Here is an 11,292-nt window from a genome sequence, read left to right as displayed (position 1 = left end):
CCCGGGTCCTGGAGCGCTCCCGCCGTCAGGTCTCTCGGCGGCCGTGCAGGCCCCTCAGGCCCCTTCGTGGCCGGCCCCGCTGCGGCGTGCGCAGGGTCCGACGCTCCAGACTCGGCGGCCGCGGTCGGTCGGGCCCCGCTTCAGGCTCTGCGATCCGGTCCCGGGGGACTCAGTGCTGCGCTACCACAGGTCTGCCTCGCTGGAGACTCCAAGGGCAAGAGCGAGCAGGGCGGCGGGGGAGGGGGAGCTCTGTGTGCATGCGAGTGCCTGCCTGTGTTTTTGTGTGCCTGTGTGTGCCTGTGTGTGGGCGCGCGCGCATCGGAGTGTGCGGACCTCTGTGCACACCCGGGATTGCATGCAATATGTGGAGTTGAGTAGGCGCGTCTCCAGGGACCTGGGTGTGTGTGCAAAGTCGCTTGCGTGTGCAGGTGCAATTCCGTGTGGGAAGGGAGTCATGCGTTTGTGTGACAGACACAGTTCTGTGAAATCTGTGGAAGACTGTGTGTGTGTCAGGGTGTACTGGAGAAAAGTGGGAGGGTGGTTGCAATGATTCTTGGGGGAGTTATAGGGGCAGAGACTCTGTGTGTAGCAGTGGGGTGTGTGGGTGACATGGATTATGGAAGTGTGAGAGCTGTGAATGTGTATGTGCTTAAGTGTGGGTGGAAGTGAGGGGGACTTCTGGGAGCCCTCGGTGTGGAGGGGCAGAGGAAAGCTTGGGGATACGGACTGCCTTCAGAAGGGTGAGCCTGGACAGTGAGTAATGAACAGGGCAGGTGTTTGGGGCCTGGCTTAAAGTATCAGGGAGCCCTAGTGTCGGGAACTGTGGGATGTGTGGGTGGGGCGGGGGGGGGCAGTGGGCCGGTTCTTGCTTCCGTGGAGGAGCTGCTACCTCGCCTTCCCTGGCCCCCCAGGCTCTGTGCTCACTCCTGCCGGGTGGCTCCCCTGGCTCCTGCGAGAACATGGTGCAGAAGTATCAGTCTCCTGTCCGCATCTACAAGTACCCATTCGAACTGGTTATGGCGGTGAGTGACCCTGATTCTCGGGCCCTTGCGTGACATGACTGGAGGATGCAGTGATGGCAGGGGGAGGAGTTCCTCAGACCCCTGGAGGAGAAGAAGTTATTCCACTACTCGGATGACCGGGGGAACAAGCGTCCTACCAGGGGTCTCTCCACGCAGCCGTCCCACCTGTCCCCCGCAACGGGACCCTTGCCCCCCAGCCAGATCACAGGTTGTCCTTCCTTTTCCTTGTTGCTGTGTGCACCTGCTCGTTCACCCCAGGCCCCTAGACAGAGTGCAAGGCTTTCAGGGGCCAAGCCTGGCGGCCATTCTGGCTGCCGGTCACAGTGACAGTAGCAGTGCAGAGGATGACGGCGTGCTCGTGGGGGGCCACGTGCCCTCTACATGCGTCGCACCTGATTTCCAATAGCTCAGAGTTCCCGCTTTACGATCACTGAACTGACAGCAGAAATGTAGCTCAGAAGAAGCGGAGCCCCCAGGGTCCTTCCACGCTCACGACACCCCCCCACCCCCCGGAGCGTAGGACCAGGAGGGCAGGGGGTGGAGGCAGAGTCTGGGTACAGTTATCTGCAGGGTAGTTGTGGACTGCCTGTGGGCAGCCAGTGGGTGGGGCTTAGAACTGATGCTTTCTGCACCCGTGGGCTTGGCACCTTGGGGGCTGGGCCAGTGTGGTTTTCCTTCTTGGTGCCATCAACTGCCCCTTGGAACCCCCTTTCCCTTCCTGGAAACAGGGGCCCACGATGAGGGGTGGGTGGACTGACGCGGGGCACCTCGGACTCAGCGCCAGGCACGCAGTAGGTGCTCCCTGAGTGCAGCTGTCCCTGTTGTTACCGACATGGTCTTATAAATGATCACACTGAGCGTGCGAGCACCCCTAGCGCCTACCCATCCGCCTCCCCGCCCCCCTGCTTCCGCGCGAGGACATCCATGTCAGTCACTGCCTGCCTCTCTACAAGTCTACACATATCTGTTTTCAGTCGCCTAAAGGATTAAAATCCATCACTTACACGCATCGTGTTGTACCTTGTAGGTGGTTCTAGGTCAGGAAAGGCGCAGGGGCTGGCCTGGGGTGGGCTGGACTCGCTGGGTGACCTTGGGCCAGTGACCCCACCTCACTGAGCCTCACTCCCTGTTTCTAAAATGGAGATCACATGGCTTCCAAATCGGGCGTCGTGCTGTGGACAAATGAATCAGTATATGTAAAGTTCCGGCGCAGATGGAGCGTCATTGCTGACATCGCTGCTGTTATTGTTGTTGCCTGTGGCTGTGTGACTCTCCTCATCTGTGATGGGGGGCCCGACTCAGGGGTGATGAAAGCCTGGGGAGAGCGGCCAAAAGGACTGTGTCCCTTGCTCTGGCTGTCTTTAGAAGGTCACGGGAGTTGTCTGCCTGGGGGTGTCTACATTTGTGAATTGGGGGTGCTTCTACACTCCTCATGAAGTTGTCATCTGTCCTAAGGACTAAAAGTGAGGATGTTTGGGGGGTACAGGGATGCCCGGCAAAAGGCTGGCCCATGCCAAGGAGATAATAAATAGCATCTAGAGTTAAATTTGCTTCGGTCTCCACCCGAGACTCCAGGCAGATCACCATTTTAAGACCCCAGGGCTCGCCCTTCCGTGCATCCATCCATCCACCCTCTCAACAGAAGAGACACGAGGTTCCAGGGCCCATGACTCTCTGTCATGAAGCCCAGGGAAGTGCCAACCGCACAGGAAACTCTTCTTCTCACATGGGTTTAATAAAGGTGAATCTAATCGAGCAGTTTAGGATTCAAGCACATTTATAACCACCGCACTATAAAATAAAACCCGCCTGCTAAGGGCAACTGTTTCTCAGCTTCACTGTCACCTGTCGGGGGTCTGTGAGGCAGGTGAGGACGCACCCAGCTCCATGAAGGCAGGCAGGCCTCAGTTTACCCCCTCGCTTTTCCACCCCTGGGTGTCGGCGCACAGAGGCTGGGGGCCAGGAGCAGCTGAAGCCTCGCAGAACTCAGCGTGGTCTGTGGGACCCCTTCCCCCCGGCATGCCCAAGGGACAGTGTGCCTGTCACCTGGCTGCCCCCAGCTCCTGCAGAGAGAGGCCACACACCCCAGCTGCTGCTGAAGCACTTTGCCGACTGTTTACAAAACACCACTGTCCCCAAAATAGCCGCCCAACTCCACATAACTTGCGCGCTGTGTGGGCACAGAAGGCGTTTCCGCACTTAATGTCCGTCTTTGTCTCTGCGCTGCGCCTTTGCCAGCTGGGGTCGGCCAACTCAGCCGTCTGCCTGCATCTGAGCAGCCCACAGGCTGCCTTTTTTTTTTTTTTTTTTTTCCTGTTTCACAAACTGCCTCGAGGATCAAAGCACAGCCCGCAGGACCCAAGCAGGTGAGGGCTGCCAGGTTCCTGGACTCAGCCACAAGGAGCACGAGGCAAGCTTTCTAGGGCCAGGTTCAGAATGATTTTCCGCCTTATTGTTCTTGGTCGTCAGAAATTTAATCTACAGACTGATGACTCCCTCCCTGGCCACGTCCCTGGGAGCTGATTCTCTCCCTGAAGGGTGACATTCCCGAGGTCCGCTTTCTTTGCTCTTGTCAGCTTTCTGAATTGTTTGGCTCCAAACAATGGCCTTGTATTAGCTTGGCAAACAGAGGACAATTCAGGCCATGGGGCAGCTGACTTCTCAAGACCAGGGAGCGTCTCTGGCCCCCTGGGTGGGGGTCCCCGAGGCTGTGGTGCCCGGTAGGACACAGGCTCTCCTGGATTATGCACTGGGTCACCCTTGGCCTGAAGGTCACCCTGTATTTTGAATGGATTCTCAAGATCTGGGCTTCCCGCCCACCAGGTGGCCCAGAGAATAGCGCTCACGAAGGCCCCGTCCCTGCGGTGTGGACACGAGCGCCAATCAGTTATTATTCCTCACTGTTTACAGCTCTGTTGAGCTGTGACTCACACACCACACAGCTGGCCCGGTTAAAGGGTACAGCCACAAGCATGGTTTTTAGTGTCCTACACCATCCTCATGCGACCATAAAATTGTATAGACATCTTTAGAATATTTTCTCACCCTGGAAAGAAATGCTGTGCCCTGAGCTCATCCCAGAGTCTCCCCACGCCCCCTTGGCCAACCATGAAGCTCTAAGTCTGTGTCTCATGTCAGTGGATTACTCTGGACATTTCACAGCAAGGGACTCGAGGTGCTCAGATCCTTTTAATAGCTGAATACTATCCCACCGCCGTAGACTATGTTTTGCTTAGCCGTTCATCGGCCGATGGACACGTAGGTGGTTTCCAGCTTTGGGCGGTGCCGAAGGCGCTGCTGTGAATCTACAGCACACGACGTCCCCACGGAGACACGCTCCCTCGAAGAAGCCTGCTGTGAGCGGTGTGCTGGCTCCTATGGGTTTAAGCAGGTTGTTTAAGAGTTGATCCTACTTCAAATTTCCCTTGACAAACACGTACACAGGACTCAGCCCGTGCCGGCCTCTGTTCTGAGCCGCTTCATTTATCTACCGAACTGTCACCCCAGGAGGGAGGTGCTGTGGGTGCCTGTCTGCCAAGGAGGAGGCTCAGCGGGTGGACGCGTTCCCCGGGGCCGCAGAGCAGCGTGGCCAGAGGTCCACTTCTGGGCGCCGGCGGGCCGGGCTCTGGGGGCCCTGGGACACAGCCCCCCCAAGGCCTCCGCCTGCCTGCCCCGGCAGCTCCTGGGCTTCTGGCTGCCGAGCACACTTCAGGCGGCCTGTCCCCGCATGAGCAAAGGTCCCTGCGGGCGGCACCAGTCTCTGGACTTACCAGTGCATCCCAGCGACCTCGCTTCCACTCTTTCTAACTAGGGCAGCGACTGGAGGCAGCTGGGTTAGGCCCCACAGGCATTTTGGGGGCGCAGAGCCAGACCCTAATGTTGAACAAATGGCCGAGATGTGCACTGAAGAGAATCCAATTCCATTGCCAGAGCGCATGGCCAGACATTCGGGGTGCTGGTTCTTGGCCCTGGTCAACAGTGAGCAGGGTGAGGCTCTGACGGGCCTGCTGCAGCCTGGAGCTTCCTGTGGGAAGCCTGAGGCGTTGGTCAGTTCAGATTCTGCAAGCCTGCAGGAGGAAGACTTGGGCAGGGGTAGAATTTCTTAAGACTAGGCTTTTCATGGTGGGGGGAGGGTTGTGGAGGTGAGGGCTGTCGCCAGCAATTCAGTGTTAAAATATTTCAAGACCTGCCTTTGTATTGATAAACAGCTTGTACTTTAGCAGCCCGGTCATTAATAAGGCGCAGCCTCTGAAGGTCAGCCCCGGCAAACCCCTCCCCCCAGGCAGTGTGTGGGGGGAGGGAGTGGTTGTCATGGGCATAGTTTTAATAAAGCAGCAGGGGCCTATTTAAATGCGTTTAAATGAGTTCCCTGGAGTCTGTCATCTGATCCTGTTGCTAACAGATTAAGGGAAGCAACATTTTCCACCCTGGATTGCTTACAGGGCCCGGCCAGGCCCTGACTTCTTCTGGGAGACCAGGGGGACCCCTCTGCTCCCGCCTTACTGCCTCCCGAGGTGGCGTGTTGCGGGTCCCGCCGTGCCGGCCCTGTGCCGTGCCGGCCCTGTGCCGGTGCCCGCCCTGTGCCGTGCCCGCCCTGTGTGGGTGCCTGGCCCTGTGTCGGTGCCGGCTACGCGGCAGCTGACCCTCTGTGCTTCCAGAAGCGCGTGTTGTTCTGTTACTTGGCTTGCAGGACTGCTCCATGGAGGATGCTGATTTAATTTTTTTCTATGGGTCTTTCACTAAGGCCATGAAGGCAGGACCATGGCTGTGTGGCGCTTGCAATGTCCCGGAGGGCAGAACTAACTGAGGAAATGAACTGGGCTCCGTTGGGCCCCTGAGAGTTAGGAAGTGAGGGCAGGGTTTGCGGGGGACCTTATGACCTCACTCTGGGAGCGCTGGCAGGTGTTACCAGGGGAGCAACATCTCAGATCCGGTGCTGGGGGCTAGGAGACCCCTGGTGGCAGCGGAGAGAGGGACAAAGGCCGTGTCCCTTGGCGGCCAGGCCAGCGAGTGGAAGGCGCAGCGACAGGGCCTGGCGCCCTCCGAGACACGGGGCAAGTCCCAGGCAGCGTCCCCCCACCCAGATCCTGACATGCGGCTAAGGGCCGGGCTCCTGGGCCTGCCCGCTGCCTCCTCTTCCCTCCCGAGCTGCCTGGAAGCGGTGGGCACTGAGCGCACTGAGCGCACTCGCGGCGGGGAGCACCCCCGCTCCCCACGCGTGGGAGTGAATCCAGGGTGCAGCAGTGACAACTGGCCCACCCTGCCCTGTGCTCTGCAGGCCGGAAACTGCTGCAGGAAGCAAACCCCTTCCTAGCGCTGCAGGGCGGGTCCGCGGGCTCCTGGAGCTGGCTCTCCGAGGCGCTGCTCCAGCAGCAAACACAGGGCCCTGGTTGCCCCGGGGGTGGAGAGAGGCTCGCTGGGGGCGTGGGTGGGGCGCAGGGGTGGGGGGGCGCCATCCCGCTAGTACGGGCTGGCAGGACTCCCGCACCACTCTCTCCTTCCTTCTTCCCTTGCTGAGTGGCTATTGGCTGGGTGCCCCCGGTGTCCCAGAGGTGGGCAAGGGCCCTGGGGAGCCAGTGGGGAGGAAAGCAGGCTGGCGACAGAGTGCGTAAGCAGATGAACACGCGTGACACCCTCGTCCGTGACACCCTCGTCCGTGACACCCCATCCCAGATCAACTGCAGACCAGCAGCGGGTGGCCTGTCATTTTCCTTCTTGTACCAAGAAGCAGATTCAACAAAATTTACCATTTTCGCTCTCTTTTTAAAGATTTTATTTATTTATTTTTGCATAGAAGAACTGGGGTGTAGGCCAGAGGTGGGGGGGGTGAGAGGACTCCCCAGAGACAGAGCGGGGAGCAGAACAGTAGGATCCACTGAAACCCACTGCTGAGGGGGCAGCGCGGAGACAGGAGGGGTCTGCTGCGCCCTGGGGGTCGCTCCCTGGCCGGGGATCAAACTCAGTCTTCCGTGACGACAGCCTAAGGCTTAACCTTGGCTACCAGGGAGGCCCCACCATTTTCACTCTTTGAATGTGTCCAGGCCAGTGGCATAAGCATGGTCTCAGTGTTGCACAGCCGTCACCATCATCTTCCGGAAGCCTTTCTTCTTCCCACACTTTGCTAAACACTAACTCTTCTTCCCCTGCCCCACCACATCTACTGTCTGTCTCTGTGAATCTGACTCCTGGAGGGACCTCACCTCTGAGGAACCAGACAGCAGCTGTCCTTTGCAGGCCGGCTTCTTTCACGGAGCACACTGTCCGCCAGGTTCACTCATGTTGTGGCGGGCATCCACCTCCACCCTTTTTCCTGGCCGAATAATATTCCACCGTGTGGGTGAACCGGTCATCCGATTCAGCTGTCAGTGGACACCTGGTGGCTCCACCTTTTGGTTGTGATAACACTGCTGCAAACCTTCACGGACAAACATCTGCTCAAGTCTCTGCTCTGCTGGCTTGCTCTTGCTCACTGAGAGATGTCCTAGGCGGTGTGTGACTGTGCTGATGCTGTCCAGATTATCTCCCTGTAATCTTTACAGCAGCCTTTAGACGCAGAGATGCTCGTCATTCTTTTTTTTCCCCTGAGGAGTCTCAGCCTCAGAGACTTGCATTGAGGTTGCCTGGCTGCCTGGAGCCGGGGTGGCATCACCGTCTTGTATGTTGTGTCTGCCACACACCCTGGCACTCTTGCTGGTCCTGGTGCCCCAGCTGCAAGGCCTCTGCCCCCGTCTCTATCCTGTCTGTCTCCTGAGCTGCCTTTGGCTAGAATAGCATCAGGGTCTTCAGCTGCATGGCCACTGGTTTTCACGGGTTGCATGCAGCAGTCATTCTGCAAGCTTTCTAGAACAGCGCTGCTCTGGTTCTACCATGTCTGCTTCTCATCTCCAGCTGGGACGACTGTCATGGGTGTTTGCTGGCTCAGTCAGCAAACTCTGAGCAGTTTTACCAACAGCTGGCAGACCCACGCTGTGGAATACTACTCAGCCAGGAAAAGGAGTGGCTCCTACAACAACCTGGCTGAAGCTGGAAAACTACAATGCTGAGTGAGCGAGGGGACTGGGCAGAGACTCAAACCCAGGCCCCGAGGGTGTGTCACTCCATTTTTATGGGATGTCAAGAAAGAGCAAAACCCATAGGGACACAAGGTGGACCAGTGCTCACCTAGGGCTGGAGAGGGGAGGATGAGGAGTGACTGAGAACGAGCGTAGGTTTCTCTTTGGGGTGATAAAATGTTCTGGAATTAGCTGTGTGTTGCACAACTCGGAAAACGCACTCAAATCGTTGAACAGTGTACTCCGCAACGGCACATTTAGGGTTGAGATTTGTCTCCATTTAAAAAGAAAGCTGAGGGGAGTGAGGGGCTTGATACCTATCTGCTAGGGGGTCGGTGAAGGAGGTAGCCAGGAGGGTGCACCTTGGATGCTGGCCCCCCCCGAAGTCAGAGGTGTAGCAGGAGGGGAGTGCACCTTCGGTGCGGGTCCCCGGAAGTCAGAGCCCCCCAATCCAGCGTGCACCCTGGAAACGGAAGGGTAGGCGCTGGGCGGGTCCTTGTGGGCAGCGAACTGCTCCATGCGGTGCAGGCTTTGGGCATAGCACTGGTTCCAGCCTCCTTGAATTTGCCTGAGGACGAGCAGGAGGGAGGGAGGTGCGGAGGGAGCAGCTGTCAAGGGATTAGCAGAAATAGCTTTTCTGTACTTTACTGAATCTCGTTCTTTTTTAAAATTTAAATTTATTTAGCAAGAGCTTATGCGGCTTGCCGAGTGCCAGACTCTGTTCTGAGCGCGCCACAGGAAAGGGGTCCTTCAGTGCCCCCACACGCAGGCAGGGCGCCCCTTTCCTTGGCCTCCTTTTCACAGATGAATTAAGGACTCAGCGACTCACGCAAGGTCACCAGCGGGGAGGAGGCTGGGCACATTCAGGCCCAGGCCCAGGGCATGTGCGGTGAGGGCCTCTGTGCTGGCCTGCGCTCATTCGCCACACAAGGGCCTGCTGACGGGCAGCTAAGTGCTGGTCTTTTTGAAAGCGCTGGCAACTCAGCTTGGGGTGGGGGGGCATGACTACTTCTGGCTTCTGCAGTTGGGTGCATGAAGGAAGGAGACAGGCCCAGCACAGCGCTCCTTGGAAGATTCTGTAATTGCTCCTGGTGACCCGGCTCGGAGCTGGGCAGTGGGCGAGGAAGCCGGGGCCGTGTGGCTGCAGGGCCCCGGGCTGTGAGCCGAGTGTGGTCCATGTGGGTTTTTGCAGCCTGGCGACCCTAGAGGCGTCCTGGGGCCTTTCCATGCCTTGACCTAGCCCGGCCTGCACGAGCGGGCTCTCGCCTGGGACCAGCTGTCCTCAGCGGTCAGGCTGGGCCATCCTTCTGCGGCCTCCCGGCAGAAGGGCCGTAACCGAATCCTCTGCTGCCCTCGTCCCTGAGGCGCCCAGCTATGTGCTCAGCAGCGAGACGCTCCGGCCTGAGGTGTGGGGACAGGGGTGGCCGCAGGGGCCCGGGCAGGGCCCGTGCTGTGCTGGTGGCCCAGGGCCGAGGCGTGTGTTTAGGGCAGTGAGACTCGGCATGTGCAAAGCGCCACACTTGCCAGGGCCTCCGAGGGCAGCTGCCCGTGTGCCAGCCCTGCTATTTACCAGCTGCGTGATGCTGCTCAGGCCACTCCGGCTTCCTGAGCTTCAAGCTGCTCATCTACAAAGTTGGGGGAAACCAGGCCCTGGTGCAGACTGGCGGGTGGTGCCCGTCCACACAGGGGCAGCGGTGATGACTCAAGACCCCACAACCGAGGGTGTCTCTGCAGGAACGGGCACTGGGTCCTTACGAGGGGCCTGCGCCTGACCACAGGGACTGCGGTTCTGCCGCTGGAGCTGGGGTTGCCATGGCCTGCTGTGGCCACAGGGAAAGCTGGCCGAGCCTGTCCGCCGCTGACCCACCCCTCCCCGGCTCCCCGTCACCTGAGGCTCCAGGTGGGGCTCTCCTGAGGTCTTGCAGGGTCTGCACGACAGGGAGTCGCAGGGAGCTCAGCACCCTTGGTCCCCGCGTGTCCAGGGTCCAGGGTGTCACGCCTGCCGGACCCCTGCCTCGGGGCTGGTCGGCCGCTGGCAAGTGTGTCTGCCGGTCATCATTTTCTTATTAGTCCCCTGAATGCGTCAAGAAGGGGTGGGGGGCACAGCTAAGGGGTCTGCGCAGCCCTCCTTCCGAGCCCAGGCCTCCCTCCCAGTGCCACAGGCGAGCCAGGTCAGGGCTGAAAGGCGAGCCTGGGCCATGAAGGCGGCAGCTGAAAGGCAGGCACAGGGAAGGGGCGGCCTGCAGGGGAGGGGCGGGGAGGGCGCCCCAAGAGGAGGGACAGCCCTGCGAGCCCGAGCACAGCGGGACCAGCATCCTGCCGGCTGAGAGCGGGTCAGCTTCCAAGTGGATGGACAGCGGGAGGCAGCTTGGTGGGTGCAGGGCTCTGGCCTGAGGGCAGCCCCCCCCTCCACCCACCTGCTGGGCAGCTCCTTCCTGTGGAGAAATGTCTGCTTGCATGGAAAGCGGGTCCAGGAGCCAGACCACAGAGCGGGGCCGCCGCACAGGACACGTCCACTTACGATGGGAAGCCGTCCCTGCTGAGCTGGCCTTGCAGGGCCCGGGCACACCCAGGGCGCCCCACGCCGCCGCCCCCCACGGGGCCGCCTCCCCACCGGCAGCAGGGGCTGGGGCGCGTGTGCGTCCTCCAAGCCCGCGCTATTTTCGGATGTCGGAGCTGGCCCTGATCCGTGCCACGTGGGCCCCGGGCACACCCCAGGCCGGGCAGGGCCGCGACAGCCGCACGGGGCCAGCGGCCGGGTACCGCCCTCTCGGTCCTTTCCCCTCAGTGGCCTCACGAAACCCCAAGGACAGTGCGGCGGCTCGCCTGGCCCTGGTCCGCCTGATGTGGGCGGGTTCCTGCGAGCCCGGCAGGCTGAGGGGACCCTGCTAGCCCCCTCCCCGGCAGTGATGTTGATTTTGTTGAATTCTCCCGACCCAAAGATGCCTTCTTTTAAAGCCGCTCCTCCGTCTGAGGGTGAAGCTGGGCTGCAGCGTCTGCGGGGCGCGGCGGCAGGTGGGGGCACCGGCGGGACAGCCCGCAGCAGCGGGGAGGGCGGGGTCCCGCGCGAGCTGCTCGCACACCCCTCGGCGGAATCGCGGCCACAGCAACCGCCCGCCCCGTCCCGTCCCCAGGCCTACGAGAAGCGCTTCCCCACCTGCCCGCACATCCCCGTCTTCCTGGGCAGCGACGTCCTGCGGGAGTCCCGCAGCGCCGAC

The 11,292-nt window shown here is 60.2% G+C and overlaps 1 protein-coding gene across 1 annotated transcript in view; it reads left to right on the top strand.

Moving 5' to 3' along the window:
* The first annotated feature begins 24 nt into the window (after window positions 1–24).
* SEC14L5 (SEC14-like 5 (S. cerevisiae)) overlaps window positions 25–11,292 on the top strand; it is a 32,642-nt gene continuing 21,374 nt past the window's right edge. Inside the window, exons 1-3 of the mRNA XM_012731661.1 lie at window positions 25–189; window positions 912–1,022; window positions 11,209–11,286. Coding sequence (XP_012587115.1) covers window positions 960–1,022; window positions 11,209–11,286 — 141 coding nt within the window. The 5' untranslated portion in view covers window positions 25–189; window positions 912–959. The remainder of the gene's footprint in view (window positions 190–911; window positions 1,023–11,208; window positions 11,287–11,292) is intronic.

Source organism: Condylura cristata, unplaced genomic scaffold (assembly GCF_000260355.1).
Source record: "Condylura cristata isolate star-nosed mole 26May11 unplaced genomic scaffold, ConCri1.0 scaffold00032, whole genome shotgun sequence".
In the NCBI taxonomy this organism is placed as follows: Eukaryota; Metazoa; Chordata; class Mammalia; order Eulipotyphla; family Talpidae; genus Condylura; species Condylura cristata.
Note: the sequence above shows the minus strand (reverse complement) of the source record. Positions and strands in the feature narration are given on the sequence as shown.